Genomic DNA, 21,664 nt, shown 5'->3' with positions numbered 1-21,664 from the left:
CCCGCCGCCCCCCCGGGGCCCTGCTTGGCGCGTTGCCCCTTCGGGGGTGGGGGCTCCGGCAGGTGCCTCCCCTTCTCGTCCAGGCTGGCACATCCTCGGGGGAGCCTCCTCGGGGTGTCAGTGGACAGCTGTGTGCGTCCCAGCTGCCTGTCTGGCAGGAGCCTAGAACCCACATGCGGCCAGCTCTGGAGGCTGGGGCCATCCCCCCGGTGGCCCAGCCTGGATTTGGGCCCCTCGGCCTGGAAAGACCCTCCTGAGTCCCGCACCGAGCCTTTGCCAGAAGCTGACCTCGTGTGCTTCACTGCTGTGTGTCCACACTGAGTCACCCCTGGGCTCATCAGTGACCGATTAGGAACCAGGACTCAGGCCTCCAAAGGCCACTCCCCCAGGAGTAACTGCTGGGTGGGGCGTCTGGGGCGGAGGTTGCTGGTTGGAGCATCTCAGAGGATACAGTTGGCACTGGCGTGGTACCACGTGCGGCCACACGTCCCACACACCCTATCCGGGGTACGCGCCCGGGACCCACGTCGCCCAGGCACTGAGGTGCCCTAGAGGACCCCAGCTCCTTCATCGCTGTCATAGCGGGGTTGCCACCCTTCTTGTTCTCCACAAGGAGCTTGATACTGTGCTCCCACGGGGTCCCGATAGGGGCCGTGCGGAGGGTGACCCATGGGGACAAGTGTGAAGCCACCTTCCCCAGGGGTCTCAGGGCGACGGGCCAGCCCCTGTCTGCAGACTCCCTCATCTGCTCTCGGCCACTTCCTGTCCGGGGGTCAGTGCTTGCCGTGGGCCTGCACTGGTGCTGCCGTAGCCGACGTGCACGTTTGTACTCAGGCGTTGCTGCGGGGGAGAGGCTTGGCTCTTGGTGCTGGTTTTGTTTTTGTTTTTAATTTAATTTATTTTTATTTTTGGCTGTGTTGGGTCTTCGTTGCTGCGCTCAGGCTTTCTCTAGTTGCGGCAAGCAGGGGCTACTCTTCGTTGCTGTGCACGGGTTTCTCATTGCGGTGGCTTTTCTTGTTGCAGAGCACTGGACTCTAGGCCTGCGGGCTCAGTAGTTGCGGCACACAGGCTCAGTAGTTGCGGCACACAGGCTCCGTAGTTGTGGCTTGCGGGCTCAGTAGTTGTGGCTCGCAGGCTCTAGAGCACAGGCTCAGTAGCTGTGGCGCACGGGCTTAGTTGCTCCACAGCATGTGGGATCTTCCCGGACCAGGGATCAAACCCATGTCCCCTGCACTGGCAGGCGGATTCTTAACCACTGCGCCACCAGGGGAGCCCCCAGTGCTGGGTTTATGTTTCCAAATAATCCCGTTGGAATAACCTCATTCTTGCTGGGACGTGCACGCCAGCCTGTGAACCTGTCGCAGAGTGAAACAATGTGACGCCTCCTGTGACATGGTCGCCCTTGGTTAGAGTCGCACTCTTAAGTACCAGTCTTGATTCTGCACGCACTCCCCTGCATTGTTAGGTGACGCCTCTGTCACGCTGGAGACAGAGCAGGAGAAGCGGACACAGCGCCCCCAGTGAAGCCCAGCGACTCTTAAGGCGATTCCTCCTCCTTGGGAGCAGTGACATGATTTTGAGCAGAAGTTGAGCTGCATGTATTTAGAAATCAGTGGAAATAATCAGATCGCACAGGCGCTGAGTGTGTGTGTGGAACTGTCGCTTCTTTCCTGGTGGGACCCGGGAGACCCACCCCAGCTGGGTCTCCCGGGTCACGGGGGGCGGTTCAGGAAGCGGGCTGTTTACCTGGAAGCTTCCCTGGTGTGGCAGCCGGCCAGGCCCTGGGGAGCTGCCCCTGCCCGGCCTGCCCTCCACCTGCAGCCCGGCAGCCGGACATGGTGGCCCTGAGGGTGGTCCTGGACGCTTCAGTGTTGCTGCTCTGGGCCTGGGCTGGTGGCGGGCCACTTGCCACGTGGTTCTTGGTGCCGAGGTGGTGCGTCGGTCCTATGAGAACTCGACTCCCCCCCGCCCCCCCGCCACCACCACCAAAAAAACATGCCTGTCCCGACTGCCTGCCAACAGGCGGCCCTGAGTGGCCGCTAGCTGGAGGGGCCTGGGATTCAGACTCCACGCCCGGGGTTAGGGCCTTGATCGGGTCACCTGTCCTCACCGTCCTGCCCTCCCAAGTGGGAGGTCCAGATCCCAGTCCTCCCAGGAGCTGCCCCATGTTCTGTGTGTCTTTTGCAGAGCTCACTGTGCTCTCTGTAGGTAACATTCTAATCCTTGAAAGAGCTCTGCCAGAGGGTGGGGTTGTCCCTACATCTGGGGTTCAGAGATGGACCACCCAGGGTCACACAGCTGACCAGACCCCAGGGCAATCCAACTCCACACCTGGGCTCCCAGCCACACCCCAACCCGCCTGCCCAATCGCAGGCAGCACGATTCTGCGAGAAGAAATGGGGCTGAGACATTTGTGCCAAACGCCTCTTTCAAGGTGTCGGTTTTTCCTTTGTTGGCCACGTTTAGCACTGGGGGTTGGATTAGGATTGGATTAGGATTAGTATTTAGTATTGGATTGTTTTTTTGTGCTGCGTTTTCCTGGGGAGGGAGGGAGGGAGGCAGGAAAGGAAGGGAAGGGATCGACTTGGCTAATATCTTAGTTTAAAGATTACAGTTTATGTGTCAGATTCCACTAGTTCCCAAGTAGCACTCAACTGGGTAAAACATGAATGTGACTGAGATTTCTGCGCTATGAAATGGTATCTGGATAAAGCATGGACGTGACCGAGGTCTCTGCGCTGTGAAATGGTATCTGGGTAAAGCACGGACGTGACCGAGGTCTCTGCGCTGTGAAATGGTATCTGGGTAAAGCACGGACGTGACCGAGGTCTCTGCGCTGTGAAATGGTATCTGGGTAACGCACGGACGTGACCGAGGTCTCTGCGCTGTGAAATGGTATCTGGGTAAAGCACGGACGTGACCGAGGTCTCTGCGCTGTGAAATGGTATCTGGGTAAAGCACGGACGTGACCGAGGTCTCGGCGCTGTGAAATGGTATCTGGGTAAAGCACGGACGTGACCGAGGTCTCTGCGCTGTGAAATGGTATCTGGGTAAAGCACGGACGTGACCGAGGTCTCTGCGCTGTGAAATGGTATCTGGGTAAAGCACGGACGTGACCGAGGTCTCGGCGCTGTGAAATGGTATCTGGGTAAAGCACGGACGTGACCGAGGTCTCTGCGCTGTGAAATGGTATCTGGGTAAAGCACGGACGTGACCGAGGTCTCTGCGCTGTGAAGTGGTATCTGGGTAAAGCACGGACGTGACCGAGGTCTCTGCGCTGTGAAGTGGTATCTGGGTAAAGCACGGACGTGACCGAGGTCTCTGCGCTGTGAAGTGGTATCTGGGTAAAGCACGGACGTGACCGAGGTCTCTGCGCTGTGAAGTGGTATCTGGGTAAAGCACGGACGTGACCGAGGTCTCTGCGCTGTGAAGTGGTATCTGGGTAAAGCACGGACGTGACCGAGGTCTCTGCGCTGTGAAGTGGTATCTGGGTAAAGCACGGACGTGACCGAGGTCTCTGCGCTGTGAAGTGGTATCTGGGTAAAGCACGGACGTGACCGAGGTCTCTGCGCTGTGAAGTGGTATCTGGGTAAAGCACGGACGTGACCGAGGTCTCTGCGCTGTGAAGTGGTATCTGGGTAAAGCACGGACGTGACCGAGGTCTCTGCGCTGTGAAGTGGTATCTGGGTAAAGCACGGACGTGACCGAGGTCTCTGCGCTGTGAAGTGGTATCTGGGTAAAGCACGGACGTGACCGAGGTCTCTGCGCTGTGAAGTGGTATCTGGGTAAAGCACGGACGTGACCGAGGTCTCTGCGCTGTGAAGTGGTATCTGGGTAAAGCACGGACGTGACCGAGGTCTCTGCGCTGTGAAGTGGTATCTGGGTAAAGCACGGACGTGACCGAGGTCTCTGCGCTGTGAAGTGGTATCTGGGTAAAGCACGGACGTGACCGAGGTCTCTGCGCTGTGAAGTGGTATCTGGGTAAAGCACGGACGTGACCGAGGTCTCTGCGCTGTGAAGTGGTATCTGGGTAAAGCACGGACGTGACCGAGGTCTCTGCGCTGTGAAGTGGTATCTGGGTAAAGCACGGACGTGACCGAGGTCTCTGCGCTGTGAAGTGGTATCTGGGTAAAGCACGGACGTGACCGAGGTCTCTGCGCTGTGAAGTGGTATCTGGGTAAAGCACGGACGTGACCGAGGTCTCTGCGCTGTGAAGTGGTATCTGGGTAAAGCACGGACGTGACCGAGGTCTCTGCGCTGTGAAGTGGTATCTGGGTAAAGCACGGACGTGACCGAGGTCTCTGCGCTGTGAAGTGGTATCTGGGTAAAGCACGGACGTGACCGAGGTCTCTGCGCTGTGAAGTGGTATCTGGGTAAAGCACGGACGTGACCGAGGTCTCTGCGCTGTGAAGTGGTATCTGGGTAAAGCACGGACGTGACCGAGGTCTCTGCGCTTTGAAGTGGTATCTGGGTAAAGCACGGACGTGACCGAGGTCTCTGCGCTGTGAAGTGGTATCTGGGTAAAGCACGGACGTGACCGAGGTCTCTGCGCTGTGAAGTGGTATCTGGGTAAAGCACGGACGTGACCGAGGTCTCTGCGCTGTGAAGTGGTATCTGGGTAAAGCACGGACGTGACCGAGGTCTCTGCGCTGTGAAGTGGTATCTGGGTAAAGCACGGACGTGACCGAGGTCTCTGCGCTGTGAAGTGGTATCTGGGTAAAGCACGGACGTGACCGAGGTCTCTGCGCTGTGAAGTGGTATCTGGGTAAAGCACGGACGTGACCGAGGTCTCTGCGCTGTGAAGTGGTATCTGGGTAAAGCACGGACGTGACCGAGGTCTCTGCGCTGTGAAGTGGTATCTGGGTAAAGCACGGACGTGACCGAGGTCTCTGCGCTGTGAAGTGGTATCTGGGTAAAGCACGGACGTGACCGAGGTCTCTGCGCTGTGAAGTGGTATCTGGGTAAAGCACGGACGTGACCGAGGTCTCTGCGCTGTGAAGTGGTATCTGGGTAAAGCACGGACGTGACCGAGGTCTCTGCGCTGTGAAGTGGTATCTGGGTAAAGCACGGACGTGACCGAGGTCTCTGCGCTGTGAAGTGGTATCTGGGTAAAGCACGGACGTGACCGAGGTCTCTGCGCTGTGAAGTGGTATCTGGGTAAAGCACGGACGTGACCGAGGTCTCTGCGCTGTGAAGTGGTATCTGGGTAAAGCACGGACGTGACCGAGGTCTCTGCGCTGTGAAGTGGTATCTGGGTAAAGCATGGACGTGACCGAGGTCTCTGCGCTGTGAAGTGGTATCTGGGTAAAGCATGGACGTGACCGAGGTCTCTGCGCTGTGAAGTGGTATCTGGGTAAAGCATGGACGTGACCGAGGTCTCTGCGCTGTGAAGTGGTATCTGGGTAAAGCATGGACGTGACCGAGGTCTCTGCGCTGTGAAGTGGTATCTGGGTAAAGCATGGACGTGACCGAGGTCTCTGCGCTGTGAAGTGGTATCTGGGTAAAGCATGGACGTGACCGAGGTCTCTGCGCTGTGAAGTGGTATCTGGGTAAAGCATGGACGTGACCGAGGTCTCTGCGCTGTGAAGTGGTATCTGGGTAAAGCATGGACGTGACCGAGGTCTCTGCGCTGTGAAGTGGTATCTGGATAAAGCATGGACGTGACCGAGGTCTCTGCGCTGTGAAGTGGTATCTGGATAAAGCATGGACGTGACCGAGGTCTCTGCGCTGTGAAGTGGTATCTGGATAAAGCATGGACGTGACCGAGGTCTCTGCGCTGTGAAATGGTACCTGGCACAGAACGTGTTCGCGTTTTTATGCAGCAGTTTGATCAGTAATGGTGCTAATGGAACATAAGCCTCCCGTGTGCTGGGCCCTCTGCCAGGCGCTGGGAGCACGTACGGAATCTGGTGTAGCCGTGGCCCCACAGGCTCAGGCTGAGGTTGGCTGCTCACGGGACTAGCTGGCTTCCAGTGGGAGGGTTAGAGCCACAGCCTACTTTCAGGACCATCCCAGACGTTGTTTTGTTTATTATTTTATCTGTCCATCCTCCTACCTGCCCCTGCATCCATCCACCCACCCATCCGCCCACCCATCCATCCATCCATCCACCTATCTATCCATCCACCCATGCATACACCCACCCACCCACCCATCTACCCACCCATCCACCCACCCATCTACCCACCCATCCACCCACCCATTGATCCATCCATCCACCCACCCACCCGCCCATCCATCCATCCACCTGCCCACCTGCCCTCCACTCAACATTTACTTGGACACATGCCCTGCTGCTCTCAGTCGAGTATGGTGAAGTTCCAGAGGCTGCTGGGCCTGGTCTGTCCGAGCCTTTGCCCTCAAGGAACTGAGTCATATGGTAAAATCATATAAAGGCCCTGAGGGTGACCGCGCTGTGGAGACAGCATAAGGAGCCACACACCTCCCCAGAATGTGGCTCTGGAAAGAGAACACCCGAACCGAAGCCTTGGCCTCCGGGAGGGCCTCTCCTGGAAATCCTGCCTCTGTCTCCCGGGGAGGGGCCATGCCAGTGGATCAGGACCTGGGAGCCAGCTCTTTCCTCACCCCCAGTCCCAGCTTCAGCCCAGCGGTGTCCCTTTTGTCGCTGAGACCCTTGGCGGAGCAGATGAGGGTAGGGGGCGGAGGAGAATCTCCTCTTTAAACACCGTTCTGAATTGATGAAGACTGAAGAGACACTTTTGCCTCTAAAAGTCCGTAAATCTCAGGTCCAGAGTACTTGACGGTGATCCTTTAAGGTTCCTGAAAACAAAAGGAAAGTGTCCTCACGCCAGGCGATTTACAGCCCGGGTCTCACTGGAATCAGGAGGTAGAAGCCCTGCCGTGCAGCTAGTTCATTAGTTTTGAACAGTTTCCAGGAAGAAGCTTGCATTTTAAACCTCACCGTCGGGGCACTTGTCCTGTAGCTCAGTGGATGGTGTCCCCCTGGAGGGATGTTTACGCAGCGCCCAGTGTCTGGGAAGCAGGGGCTTGAATCACAGAGCCGGGCCTGGGGAGCCTGGGTCCCTTCCCTGCCGCCCTGTCCGCAGGGTCCCCTTGGCCCCGCGTGCTCTCTGCTGCGCTTTCTGGACCTGCACACGCAGGAAGGGCCCTGGCTGGAGGAACCTGCCCAGGGCTCAGTCCCTGGGGCCTGGCAGAGACCAGGGAGGAGGCATGGGGGCCTCAGCATCCAGGAGACACGGGAGAGCCTCGCGGCTCACTGCCCTGACGCGTCCTCCTCCTTTCACGTGTGTCCTGCTCCACGGGGGGCCCTGGCCTCCCGCCAGAGGCAGCCCTTTAGTCGGAGTGCCCCATCACTCCTGGTCAGGCCAGATGCCCCTGGACGGAGGGTCTCAGGGCATCGTGTACTTGGAGGGATGGGAGGCGCAAACCTTCCGCCAGCACCCAGGGTAAGGGTGTTCTAAACTGTCGCTGCCTTTGGCTTCTTTTGTAGAAGAAGAGCCCGAACCACCCAAATCCCCCTCCCTCCCCCTCCCTGCAACCTTCCTGAGCCGAGGTCAGAGCCTTGCACCAGGGCTGCCAGAGACCCTCGGTGGAGCTGCGCATTGTAAGTGAGCTGTAAGGGGACGTTTGTGACCCCAGAGTTCCTCTCCCAGAGTTTGTCTACTTATCCCCGAAGGTTCTTTCCTCTTCTCCCGAGGGGAAAAGGCCCTTTCGCCTGCAGCATAAAGGCAAGTGGGGGGTGAAGGGCGGAGTAAGGCAGCTTCTGCTCACCCAGGGCCCACCAGCCCCACCTTCCAGGCACCGCTGGGGGGCTCAGGAGGTGATGGCAGCCGGGAGGGGCCCCCAGGAAGGTGAGCCACAGGTGCAGGGGAGCCTCGTGCCCACCGGCCAGTGCCCTTCCTCAGGACCTCCTTCTTGGTTGCGTGGATGTGGCCCGACCAGCACACGGGCCCCTACACGCTCAGCTCCTGCGGACTCTGGAGCGCACGGGTCACTGCAGGGGGACGCGTGCAGGAGCCCAGACACGACTTCAGTGGCTGAGATCCTGGGCCTTGGAGTCAGGGGATCGGAGCATTTGGTGCAGCCGAAGCCCTGCTGTGTAGACGGGGGTTGTACGGGAACTGCAGGGGAAGGGGCACGGACATGGTGGGCGCACACCAGCCGTGGGCTCTGTGCATTTGCCCCGTTCTCCCAGCAGCACCACAAGGTCAGCGCTGTCGTCGTCCCATTTACAGCTGGGCCAGGTGAGGCACCCAGCTCACCCCTAGCGAGGGCAGCGCTGGCGGATGGCACGGGCGGCCTGGCCCCAGAGCCTCCACTCACGCCCCCTGCCGAAGGGCGGCTCGGGCGGGCTGGGGAGGTGTGGTCCGTCTGCCGAGGGGCCAGAGTCGTCGCTGACGCCACCAGATGACGGCTGGGCCCTTCACACAGGCCTGAGCCAGGGAGCCGGGGGATACCTAGCAGGGAGGCCCTCACCTGCCCCAGGTCGCTGTGAATTCACTTGTTCAAAGTTTCAAAAGTCTATAAACGTCTCAGCAAGTTATCGGATTGTTGGCAAACTGATTCTAAAGCTCGTAAGAAGGAGGCAGAAGACCCAGATGGCCCAGACAATATTGGCAAAGAGCAAAGATGGAGGCTGATGCTGCCCAGCATCCCCATGGACTGTGAGGCTGCAGACGTCAAGATGTTACGCGACGCACGTTCGTGCGCCCGACGCGCAGTGAGGCCAGACAAACCGAGACGTCGGCGTTTGGAGCGAAGAGAGTTTTATTTCAGGGCCACACAGCGAAAACGGGCGGCTCGTGCTCAGAACAACTCCCCAAACCCAAACTCCCCAAAGGGTTTCAGCAAAGCGTGTTCAAAGGCCAGGTGAGGGAGGGTGTGGTCGCAGGGTGTGTGGTAAAAGAAGAGACACATAGACCACTGGGACGTAACAGAGAGCCCGGAAATAGGCCCCGTAAACGTAGTCAGTGGGCCTTTGACGAGGGGCAAAGGCAACACAACGGAGCAGAGGTGGCCTCTTAGCACGTGGGGCTGGGACAGCAGGCCATCCCCGTGCGGAAAACTGAGTCCAGACACGGACCTGCCACCTTCGCTAGATGAACCCAGCGTGGATCACAGACCCACATTTGAGACGCAGAACTTACGAAGCTGCTGGAAGTCGACCTAGGAGACAACCTGGGTGGCCGTGGACACGGTGATGCCTTTTTAGCTGCAACACCAAAGACGCGATCCTGGTAAGCTGGGCTTACTCAAATGAAATCTTCTGCTCTGTGAAGGACAGTGTCAAGGGCGTGAGAAGACAGAGCACAGAGTGGGCGGAAATATTTGCAAAACGTGTCTGGCAAAGGGCTGTTATCCATGTAAAATGCCCCTTTCGTGCCTCCAGGCTCCTCCCAGGAGCCCACCAGGAGGGCCTGAGTGGCTTTGAGTCCACTTGCCACCCTCAGAGGCGATTGTATGCACGCGCGGTGCTCTCACGCCCCCGTGGTCCTGGGCGCTTTCCCCACATCTCACAGGGTGGCCCCGGCACACGCTGGCATGAAAGCAGGCCTTGCGGGCCGAGACACGCTGCGCGTTTTCCCTCCCGGCCTCCCAGGCAGCGGGAAAATCAATGTGAGAACATACTTGAACAGCTTGGGAAAATTCATCAGTTTTACAATGTGTATGACAATGAAAATATCATTTTGCTGGTGAGTCTGTGAAACCAGCTCTGCTGCAAGTCGGTACCACCAGCGGTCCGGGTGCAGCCTCTGCGCGTGTGGCTCACTGTCGTGGAACATCCTGGTTCCATGGGTCCAGCTGTGGCCCTGCTGGCCGCCTTTCTCCCCGGTGGGCGAAAGTCTCGTGTCTCAGCTGTCATCTGGGCTGAGAGCCTTCCTGGGGACTGGGCGAGTTCACCAGGGTGTTGTGCCTGGAGGTCTTGGTGGTCCCTGGTGGCCTTCCTGGAAGACCCCCACCTCCCTGGGGTTGAGGAGGACCCTGAGCTCGTGGGAGCCATAAGGCCACTGTGTGGTGGCTTTCCCAGCGGTCTGTCTCTCTGAGCTCAGCCACTTGCAGAAGGAAGGAGCAGTGTCTCCACTGGCCAGCCCCGGGGCTCCTGGGCCCCCTGGCTGTTTCGGGGCAGTCTGAAGAGTGGTCAGGGCCCCGAGCGTCCCCATCAGCCTGGCCCTGAGGCAGCCCACCTCATGGGACCCTGTTGTCCCCTGTCCGGCCGGCCGGGTGGCCTTTTCCTGTCTCCTCGGCCATCGGCCAGCTGTGACTGCGTGCCGGCCACTGGAGGGCGCCCTGCTCCAGAGCCCGGGGCTCTGTTATCTTCCCCTGAGGAGTGCGGGAGTCCCATCTGCAGCAGACCCTGGAGATAAGTGTCTCCTTTAGGGCCTTTCTTGGGAAGGAAGATGCCCCCGCCGTCCCCCAGGGGCCCTGGGCCGGCCTGCAGCACATCTCGGCGCTCAGTTCGGGTGGCCGGGGATGGGCTCTCGGGGTGCACGCGGGACCTGACGGTCGTGGGACGTGCCAGGGGACACCCTTGGAGGAGGAGCTGAATGTTGGTGTCTCTCAAGGGGAGGGCGGCCTGGGTGGGCTTGGAGCCGACCAGAGCCAAGCCGCAAGGACCCCAGCCTGCGGGTCTGGGCTGTAGGGCCAGCACCAGCACCAGCGGTTCGGTGGCTTGTGGAGAGCAGGGTCGCTGGGGGACGGTTTTCCTTTTTAAGACGAAGCCGGTGTTGCGGCCGTGCTGGTGATGGATTTGGGGTGGGCTGGGAAACCAGGGGGCCCCGCGGTCATCCACCAGAGGGTGGTGGTGGGCTGGGCTGGGGTGCGAGCGAGGCAGGGTGGAAGGGCCCGGGGAGCCGGGGTGGGCTGGACCCGAGAGGGAGGGCTCGGTCCTGGGAGCAGGGGTCTTACTGCTGTGACGAGGGCACCGTGTGTGCGGGCTACGTGCCCCCGTCTGTGGAGGGAGGGGGAGGGAGGGGAGGGAGGGGACATGTTTAGTTTGGGAGCCCTTACATGGTCGTGTGATGGCAAGCGGCATACAAGTGCAGAGGGGTGCAGGCAGGCACAGGACATGCAAGGACGGGGTTCAGGGACAGCTGGGGGTGGGGACACAGGTGCGGGTGACCCTGGCTCCAGGGAGGGCGGCCCCCGGCCCTGAGACGCCTGGCAGGGGGAGGGTTCACCAGGGAGACTGGCAGGCTGGCCAGGGGGATGGGCAGTGAACTGCAGGCAAGGTGGGGCAAGGGGGTTTCAGGAAGGGGTGGTCAACAGGGAAGACCGGCACTGGGGGGACACTGGCCATGGGGAGAGGGCCACGTGTGGGGAGCCACATGGGCTGGGCTGACGCCGTCCCTGCCCCAGAGCCTGGCAGGGTAGCCCCCGGGGACGTGGGAGGCTGTGGGAGCTGCCCGCTAGCCTGTGCAGGCAGCACCCCCGGGGCAGGGGGGCGGGTTCAGACGGCAGCCTGCAGCAGTTCCCCCACCCCCACCCCCGCCTCTGTCCCGTGACCCCCTCCTCTGATTTCTCGGGCGGGGGGGGGGGGGGCGGGGGGGGTAACGGCGCCACCTCCAGGCTCCCGAGCCTTCTGCACGGCGCCTTCCCTCTGCACGCTTGGAAGGGGCATCTCTGCTGCGTGTAGATAAACACGGGCCTGGGGCCTTACCCCCGTAAGTGGGCGTCCTTCCCGACCGGGCGTTCTCGAGGGCCCTCCATGGACAGCATCTCCATCTCTCCATCGCACCCCGTCTGCGACCAGCCGCCCGGCCCTCCAGCCCACGAAGCGGAGAGGTCCCTGCGGGATGGAGCCGGCTGTAACTGCCGTGCCAGGATTTTAAATATCCTCTGTGTGCTGATCAAACGCCTCTCAGCCGTGCGTATGAAACGCAGAGCTCGCTTGATTGGGGCACTCGTGTCAAGCTTGTGTTTTCAGTACCCAAAGGTGTTTTCTCTTTAGAATTCCTTTTTTGGCAAAGAAATATGAAATTAATTGCAAGGAAAGCGCACCTCCCAGGGTCCTCAGAAGATCGCTCTCTGTGGTGTCACCTTCCATATCCAACCTTCTGGAGGGCTGTCACCAGCCAGGGGGTCAGCCTGGCAGCTGGCCGTCCATCCCAGCCGGCTGTCACCGTCCTTCTATTTTTAGCCCTGGTTTGGTCCAGAACTTGACAAGATTTTCAAACTAATAACTGGATTGTCAAAGGAATCAGCTGTCACAGGACCATCTGGGAGGGAGGGGAGAGGGAGGGAGGCAGGAAGCAGCCCCAGGGCGCCCAGCACGGCCCTGATGGCCTCCAGCTGCCCAGCCCCTCCCGGAAGGTGTTAGGACCCGAGCCTCCCCCCCTCCCCAGCCCCCAAGACAGCAGGGGCTCTGTCTTCCTGGACGCCGTGGTCCGAATCTGGTGGGGACGCAGGATTGGACGTGGCGAGTCGGGCGCCCGAGCGAGCATCTGCCTGGGAGGAGCAGCGAGCCGGGCGGACTGACCTTTGCAGGGCCGCCTTCATGTCTGCTGAGAGTCAGGTTGAGTTCTGTATTCTTTGATCTCCTGGCTAAAGGGCATCGAGTGTGATAGGTTAAAAATAAGGGAAATAAGGGTGAACTTTTCATAGGTAATTTTCATACTAGGGCCTCTGGGGCCCTCCTGGGGCTGGGGCTGGGGCTGGTGCGGGGGGGGGGTGCCAGTGGAGCGGGACAGGGCCTTTGGAGCATCATAGCCCTGTTCGCCCCCAAATCCTTCTGCCCACCCAGGGGGCTTCCCGAGGTCTTATCCTCTGGTCAGCTCTCAGCTCTAGGAGGAAGGACCAGGTCAGAGCCTCGGCTGTCTGACCTCCAGCCCAGGGCTGCCGGGTCCCAAGGAGGGGTCCCTTTAAGTGTTGGGGGGAGAGCAGGGGGGCACATTTGAGGGGGGCAGTCCCCCCTGAGCATGTGGCCTCTCAGAGAGGCAGGGTCTTGCAGAGGTCAGGTTCAGGGCTCAGGAGGGTAGCCCTGGGGGAAGCAGCCCTCCCAGCGCCAGGCGTGAACTGAGCGGTCAATAAGATTCCTGGGGTCCCAGATTCCTCTTTCCCAGGTGGAGCGTGTGGGAGCCCCGGGATTGGTCGTAGACACGGGGGGGAGGGGTAGGAGCCCTGGGATTGGTCGTAGACACGGGGGGGAGGGGAGGGAGCCCGGGATTGGTCGTAGACACGGGGGGGAGGGGCGGGAGCCCTGGGATTGGTCGTAGACACGGGGGTGGGGGAGCCCCGGGATTGGTCGGAAGGTCAGCGTGTAGCCTGGTGCTTGGCACAAAGTGAACTCTGGGCTCAGGGCAGCTCGTGGTTGACCACTGACTCGAGGGACGGCCCTGGGACCTTCTCTGAGTGGTGACCCCCGAGGTTCATGTTTGTCCTTGCCTGTAGCATGCCCTTGCCTGTAGCAGCCGTCGCCACGCAGGGGACAGAGCCCGGTCTGTTCCTGCAGACGCCGTCGTGTGGCCCAGTGCAGGGTCCCGTCTCCTTACGCCGACGGGAAGGTCCTGGCTGAGGGAGCAGACAGTGGGTGGAGGCGTAGAAAGGAGAGAGCCGCGGGCTGGATGGTCACGCGTGACTCCAGGACCATGTGCTAGACGCACGCCAGCTTCCCGACTCATGGTGCCGTGCCCGCCCTGTCCCCCACCCCCGGGGGTGCCCAGGGAGGCCCGGCCAGAGCCCCCGGACCATCAGAATTGCCCGGCAACCCGCTGCTGTCTGCGCTGCCGGCAGTCGCCGCAAACCCGCTTCAGTGTAATTTAATCTCGGCTCCTTTTTTTCTTCCCTTTTACACGTGTACTGACCAAGAACAGGTATTTTACGTTGAATGTGGATTCAAGCCCCAGCAGCCCCTGCACAGGCAGGAACACAAATGACCTGGCCTTGCACCGGCTGCCGGGCACTGGGTTTGGGCCTGGACCGTGACCTTTGACCTTTGGAGGAGACTCGCCTGGGTGGGCAGGGGGGTGGGAGGCTGGCCACGCGGGCCCAGACCAGCGTATCCGCCCACAAAGGGCAGGCCTGGGCGCAGGTGCCGCACAGATTCCAGCCGCGTCTGCTCTGTGTGACCACCACTCTCGTCGTCTGAGGTCCTGGTAGCCGGGGCCACGGCCACAACCACGACAAGGGTGGTGACGGCCATGGTGGCAGTTCCCATGTGCCGGGCGTCCTGCTAAACTTGTGTGCGCTGGGTACTCAGGTCCTCAGCACAGCCCTGGCAGGAGCTGCCCGGCACCTCTGAGGCGGTGAAGCCCCCAGGGCCCGCCGGGTGTCAGTGGGATGTTGGTGACATGGAGATGATGGACCACAGGGCCACTCCTGCACTGAGCGTGGCTGAGTCACTGCCCCTCGGACCCTCCCAGCCTGGAGGTCACTCCTGTCACTGTCCCCGCCCAGCAGACGCAGCCTTGGCTTCCAGAGTTCCCGGCCACCTGTGCTCTGACGTTGCCCAGCCCCACGGGGACAGACCCGCCTGCTGCACAGGCGCCGAGCCACCCAGGCCCTGGGCCAGGCTTCCTGCCTCCCCCACCTCCGGCTCCTCGCCTGGAAGGCTGAGGATGTGGGAGAAATGCCCGAGGCCCCAGCCTTGCCCACCCCAGCCTGCGTGTCCCCGTGGCGCCCCCACGTGGCACCCAGGGCCGCCCTTCCGCGGCAGGTTTGCTGGCCGAGCTGCACAAGTTGCCGGAACGTGGTGGAGAAGTGAATTAAACCAATCAGGCCTGTCACCTGCCCGTGTCAGCGCGGGGCTTGCTGTTCCGTCTTCTCAGTTAAGGCGAGAAAATACTCAGGGTTCGCATCTGGGCCTTCAGCCCCGTCATGATTAATTCACTCGTCTCTGCGCGTGGCCAGGCTGTAAACTCCTGGCCTCGGTGTGCTCTCCCACGTGCGCGGAGCCGGCCTTGACCTGGAGCCTTGGGGCGAGTCCTGTGCCTGAGGGTTTGCAGAAGGGAGCGTGGTCGGCACCCTCGCGGCTGCTGCCCCGGAGCAGGGGGCTGTGCTGGGTGTAATCAGAGCAGCATGGCTGTGCTGGGTGTAATCAGAGCAGCATTGTCCACTGGAGAGGAGCGCCCGCCACAAGGGAGAGCTTCTGGGAGCCTCACAGAAAGGGGAAAACCAGTGAGATTCATATTTTATTTAACCCAGTACATCTGTAACATTACCTTCAACCTGTGATCGATATTAAAGTTAAGGAACATTTCGCAAACTTTTGTTCAGACCAAGTATCTGAGATCTGGAGTGTGATCTACCCACATCTCCTCCGAGACCCCCATAGCGGGGGGACAGACGGGGGGCCGCGTCGAGAGCCGCCAGCCAGTCTCGCCTGGCCGGACCCCTGCGCAGAGCTGAGCGTTGTTCGCCTCGTGATCCTTTGTCTGGCCCCCGAGGGCAGAGCTGGCCATGTGATGGCGCGTGTGCCCTGACGCAGAGGCAGGTGGAGTGAGGGGACCTGTCTGCCTTGCACCCAGAGCTGCTCTTCCTTAATGGACTGTTTGGGGCCGTTTTGATGACATGCAGTGCCTTTTGTACCAGACGCCGGAATTGGACGATCCAGTCCACAGGCACTCCTTCAAGTTCCCTCAAAAGGGTCCCATGCGGCTCCCCGGTCGGGGTCCTAGACAGCCCGTAGGTCGACACGTGTGGTGTCTTTCCTTCCTCAAGATGCCGGCGCTGCCTCCTCTAAGCTGCTGTCCGGGGAGGATTCCATTTCGTCTTAAGCTTGTTTGCCAAACTCCCTGGCGTTTCCCACAGATAGGAATTTATGCGGCACAAACGCCACTGCTGCTGCCGTGACGATCAGCCCCCGCCGCGAACAGTGACTGAACTAGTTGGATAATAGCGGCAGCAGGTGACACTCATCCTGTGCTTTTATATCCTGGCACAAATTAACAACCCAGAGAGGGAGGCGCGTTACTGTCCCCATTTACAGATGAGGAAACCGAGGCATAGAGAGCCAGGAGACCGGCATGGCTGAGTGGTGCAGGGCTGGATTTGAGCCCCGCGTTCAGCATCCTTTACAAGTGTGCGTACCTTCAGCCGACTGTGCCCTAGTGACTGTTCACAGGTCGGCACCGTGTGCTGTGTGCTTCATGTCGGGGACATGGGGGCACGTGGACCTGTTGATGTCACAGAGGAGACAGATCACCCATGACGTCGGTGATGACACCAAGGATGTGCTTCCAGGGTTCTGTGGGCTCGTGATGGGGGTGCGCTGGGCTTGGACCTGCTCCTCTGTGTCTGGCTGTGTGTGGGCTTACTGCTGGGCTCACAGGGGCCTCACAGGGGCCAACCAGACAGAGAACGTGGGGTCCTGAGAGGGGACCCCTGCCCACCTTCCTGGACGCCACTGTGTCACCATTTCGTCCTTCCTGGGAGGGACAAAAGAGATAGAGATAGTCATACTTTGCAGATGGTAACGTGATTCCTCTCTCTGGAAAAATGAAACTCTTTTGGCAAGAAGTCCCCAAAGCCGGAAACATTATTCACTCTTTTAACGTTGGAAGGCTCACCTCTTGGAACCTACCCAGAGGCGAAAGTCAGAGCGGGAAGGACTCTGTGGAAAAGATATCCCCGGCAATAGCCCAGCTCAGGGCCCCGCCCTTCACCCTGCCCCCCCCCCGCTCCCCCCACTGCCGTCAGCCGCACCACAACGCCTGCAGGGCTACCTGTGGCCGGGGTGGTGTCGGCGGGGCCTCCGCAGGGGACTGCCTGGTAAAAGGGACCACCAGCCACGATCCACACGCTCGCGAGGTGACATCCAGAGTGTCCAGAGGACAGTCAAATCGCTCATCATACCGAGACCCCAGGCAACCTGAGATTCGGGGCCGCTGCCCTCTGCGGGGCCGGGTGCTGCGGGCCTCCAGACTCCGGGGTGACCGTGACCTTGCTGGGGGCTGAGAACAGCAGGCCTCCAGGCTGCGCAGCGGGGACGGCACCATCGCTACGGTCCCTCCCGGCCACCGCGGACAGCACATGCCAGCATGGGAGGGCACGGTGACACAGGCCGATGGAGGGGGTGGGATGCCCCAGGCCGTGGCTTTGTTGCCGTGGTGGCATCTCGTGGACACGGGAAGAAAAGAACCACGGGGATGCGACTTGTCTTTGATTCCTCACAACCTCAGTGTTGTGAGCAAACCTTCCTTTAACTTTTATTCTGCAGACGTGGTCACAGCACTGTTTACAGAGAAGTTAAGATTAAAAACGGAATTGCCCTCGCGGGCTGCTGGACCGGGCCCTCCCTGCCACCATCGCAGGGGCTGGCGGGTCCCCTGGGGTGTGACCCAGTGACAGCATCGTGACCGATAGCCCTTTTCCCGAATGATGTGGCTAATAGATGTGCCGTGGCTCCCAGGTCGAAGGTGTCGCTGCCCAGCTCGTAAATAAGACAGGCCTTTTTAAAAAAATATCTGCATTTAAGGGCATGTTCGGCTGTGTCCCCTGCCTCTCGTAAAGGTCACCCGGACAGATTTTTCCTTCTTTAACATTGCAGGCTGCGGACCACCAGGCATTTCTATTCTCTCTCCGTCCACTGAACCTGGGGGACTAAATTAGATTCTGAAATTGAGTGTGCAGTAGAGTTGCTGAGCTACCGCAATGGGGGCATTGCTTCTCACCTTGCAGGTAGCGAGGTCATGATAATATGAAGCGAAGTGGATTAAAAATCAAATCAAAGGTATTTATTTACGACCTGCTCAGAATTGGACTGGCGTCCGTGTAAGCTGCATCTAATGGTGAAAGACAGCAGATTGGCGTTGATACATCCCCGGGGACGTTCTGCCAGTGAAGTTTGCTCCATGAATTCAATTTAAAGGTCCCCAGAAAGTGTCCAAAATGCAAAAGGAAATGGGACCGAGGAAGGGAAAGCAGCAACAGGGAAGCCGCACTGGCAGAGCGTCCTGACGCGTGGCTCTCCACTGGGGAGTGGGGAGAGGGACGTGCGCTGCGGGGGGGCGTCGTGAGGACAGCAGGCCGGGTACAGGCCCCCGCATCGCCGAGCGCCAGGCACTGGCGGCCCCAGTGGGAGCTGGGGCCCTTGTCTCGATGGGGAACCCAGGGCCCCGAGGTGGTCAGCGGCTGGTCCACCAGCCGGGAGGCAGCACAGCCAGCACCTGAGCCCAGGCCTGGCTTCTGGGTCTGAGCCCTGAGTACCCCCGCGGCTGGGCATCCCCGCCCAGATGGCCCTGGGCCCCAGAGTGCCGGGAGGCCGGGGGCGTGCGTGCAGCCCGGCTGTGTCGCGGTGCTGGCGCTGCCCTCCGCGTCCCAGCAGGCCTGGGAGCCTCCCGGGGGGCTTCCTCCTGGCTACAGGGCGTGGGGCCCTCGGGCTCAAGCTGGGAGGGGACACGATTCTCGGGGGCTCGGCGGCCCCCCAGGCTCACCCCGCCGTGGCCCTGTGCATTTCCTCAGGGCTCCTCCCGCGGGGCCCCTGCCCGACACAGCTAGCTGCCCCGTCTGACCCAGGCTGTCTCTCTCCCCCCAGGAGCTGCTGCTCTTCCTCCAGAACCTGCCCACAGCCCACTGGGGCGACGAAGACGTCAGCCTGCTGCTGGCCGAGGCCTACCGCCTCAAGTTTGTCTTCGCGGACGCCCCCAATCACTACAAGAAATGAGCCCGGGCCCACCGGCGTGGCCTCCCTGCCCCGGGCAGCACACCCCACTGCCGGCCGGCTGAAGGCCACGGCCAAGGAGAGGCCTTGCTGGAGCGGCTGGCCGGGACGTGGTCCAGGGCCTGGCGAGGGCCAGGCGGCCTCTGTTTTCTGAGATACCAAAGAGAGCCAGGGAGGGTCCCGGCCACGCGGGGCCAGAGAGGGGCCGGGCGTCCCCCTCTCCCGACCCTGGAGCATCCTTGCCAAACGCCCACCTCGTGGAGCCCCCAGCCGGGGCGGCCTGAGAGGCAGACCCTCTCCAAGTGGCCTGCTGTCCGGGTGCCGGGGGCAGAGGGAGGTGGCAGCCATCTCCTTACCTACCTGGAAATGTAAAAATTCTGTTCTGTTGAGTGAAAGAGAATAAAACGTAGACAAAGTCACAAGTGAAACGTTGCACTAACCTATGAAGTCTCTGCTCTCCCAGGCCTCTGACAGCAGGCGGATTTCTGTAACTTCGTCACTTTAACTTTGCCGCGTACTTGCTCCCTTGGCCTAAACGTGGCTGGAAGGCAGACGGCGAGGCTGGGGAGCCTCCGGCTGCAGCAGCTGGGAGCAGAGTGCGGCCTCTAGAAATTGCCTTACTTTCCATCCATGACCTCTGGAAACAGAGAACCGCCCCGGCTGGTCTGTCGAGGAGCCTGCGCGGGCGGGAGCCCTTTCGCTGGGTGGTGCGGGGCGTCGGGCGGACGCTCAGCCGCCAGCCACAGCCTCGCTCGCCTGGGCCACCTGGACAGGTGGGTCCAGACGCTCCAGCTCTGTGATCGGAGCCGTGAAGGGCTCTGCTGCTGCACCTGCACCCAGACGGCGGGGGCCACATGGCCCGCGCCCCTCTGCTTGCTGCGTCTCCGGGTGTGTTGTGGACTTGATCGCTGCTGCTGTGTGTTGGTCACTGGGGCCGTGAGCCCAGCTGCAGAAGGTGCCAGACCCGCCCTGCCCTGGGCTCTGCCAGGGCTCGTCCTGCTTCCCCCACATTGCCCGCCCCGGCCAGAGAGCACCTGTCACGGGCATGTCGCCCGTGGTGACGTGGACACCCCCGTGGAGCTCTAGGCCACAGCCACAGCCTCTGAGCCCTGAGCCCGGGACAGGCTCCTGACCTCTGCCCCAGACTTTCATCCACGCGCAGGCATCTCTTCCCACCACCTGCCAGCCCTCCCGGGGCAGCCCCGCCACCACCCATCTTGGCACAGCTCAGGTGCCAGGTCGCTGGCCGGAGGCTGTGCAGCCGAGGGTCAAAGTACACAGTTGCACGTGTGTGATGCTGTGCGTTCCTTATTTTTGGCTCGTTACATGTGCGTGGAAATCAGCACAAAATACTGTGCAACTGTCAGAAGCCCCCAAATCAGTGGAGGGACCTGCTTGCCTTAGAGCAGACGGAGAGCACCCCTACTGGCCGGTCCCTGCCCCCCACCCTGGCATCAGGGGTTCCTCCCCGCGCAAGGCCCCCGTGGCCCGCTGCTGCTTTCCTGCCGGGCGTCCAGTTCCACGAAGGCCCGTCCTGCTTAGACCCCGGGCACTGCCCACCGCGGCTCGGGTAGTCTGTGCAGCCCAAATGCTGGGGACACAAAAGATGTCCCCTGGAGGCAGTTGACTTTTCAGATAGGAAGCATCTGTGAAGTTCAGTGAGGCTCTGTGCGTGTCTCCACGTGTATGTAAACCTGGAACTGAATGCAGGGGTGTTGACGGGGTCCTCGGAACCTGAGCCAATCCGTCTGAAGTGATTAGAGGCTGTTCTGTCTGGAATACAATGTGCGAAACAGAATAAAGATGCAATGAAAATCCAGCCTTGGCCTTTGATTCGGGGGCTCTCCTGAAGGAACAGGGTGCCCTGACCGGGTGCTGGGTCACAGGTGGCTGTCTGGTCTGAGGCCGGGGGAGAGCTGAGAGCCAGGGGCCCTGGCCCAGCCCTACAGCAGCCTCTGGACAGTCCGAGTTCTGGGCCTTTCCATACAGGCCGTCTGCAGCGTGCCAGGCCTGGCGTTGGGTGCGGCACCCACAGCCTTGCTGAAGCCCATCAGGGCCTCGTGGGGACCTGAAGGTGCAGGCGCGCCAGACTCAGACTCGAGCTGAACCCCAAGCCCAGGCTGACCGGCTGGGGGTCAGGATCCAGGCCGGCCCGGGACAGGAGGGGCCTCCCCATCGGCCACGGTCTGTCAAGCGTCTACTTGGGGCAGCCGCCCGGGTCTGGGGCCTACTCCTCCCCACTGCTAGGACCCAGGACACACCCATCTGCCCTGACCCCCAGCCCGGGGTGTCCAGGCCCCTCCTCAGCCAGCCCCCATCCTCCCGGTTTCTCAGGGCTGCTTTCATGGTGCTCTGTCCTCCTCTGGGCGCCCCACGTCTGCCCTTCCCCCGCCCCCCCACGCTGGGGGCCCCGCAGGGCAGCACTTTGCTCTCTGCCGTCTTGGGATGAGGTTCCGTCCCCATGGGTGGGCTGGAGCCCCCCGGGCGGTGGGGGGGTCTGTTTACCTCTCCTCCCCGCACGAGCCTGCGTCGAGCTGGGTGGACCCTCGCAGTCCCCCGGTGCCGGCTCGAGGCCACAGAGCGGAGACACGCTGCCCACCCCCGTCGCCACAGTCAGGAGGCGGGAGATGCCAGGCTCCAGGTCTCAGCTCAGCAGCTGGTGACGGCTGTCATTTGCTGTCATTGTTTGTTGGTGTTTGGGCCCAGCAGTTTGCTCCTCAGGCCCGCTTTAGGGTCCGCGAGCCCCCAGGGGTGGCCCAAAGCCCAGGGGTCTGAGACGAGCCCCTGCCCCTCTGCATCTCGCCCTGCCCGGCACGAGGAGGGGCCCTGCCTGTGGGCCCCACAGCTGAGACGGAAGAGCGGGAGGCCGGGCCCTGGGGAGGTCTGGTGCCAGGGAGGGTGGGGCTCTGGGCGTGGAGGCCAGAGAGGTCTGAGCGATTTGTGCTTTTGGAAGGACTCACGGGGGGTGGGGGGCGGGCAGGGCTTTCGTGCTGCCGTCAACTGCGAATCTGAAATGGGAGAATGGCCCCTGTGTTTGAGCAGCCTGGTTCCCCTGGCCACGTGGAGGCGTCTCTGCAGGAAGGCGGG

The 21,664-nt window shown here is 61.2% G+C and overlaps 1 protein-coding gene across 1 annotated transcript in view; it reads left to right on the top strand.

Moving 5' to 3' along the window:
* TBC1D22A (TBC1 domain family member 22A) overlaps window positions 1-20,396 on the top strand; it is a 319,915-nt gene extending 299,519 nt beyond the window's left edge. Inside the window, exon 13 of the mRNA XM_060165087.1 lies at window positions 18,452-20,396. Within this exon, the coding sequence (XP_060021070.1) occupies window positions 18,452-18,580 (129 nt within the window). The 3' untranslated portion in view covers window positions 18,581-20,396. The remainder of the gene's footprint in view (window positions 1-18,451) is intronic.
* The last annotated feature ends 1,268 nt before the right edge of the window (window positions 20,397-21,664 follow it).

The sequence above is a fragment of the Lagenorhynchus albirostris genome, chromosome 11 (assembly GCF_949774975.1).
Source record: "Lagenorhynchus albirostris chromosome 11, mLagAlb1.1, whole genome shotgun sequence".
Taxonomy (NCBI): Eukaryota; Metazoa; Chordata; class Mammalia; order Artiodactyla; family Delphinidae; genus Lagenorhynchus; species Lagenorhynchus albirostris.
This window is presented reverse-complemented; position numbering and strand designations above follow the sequence as displayed.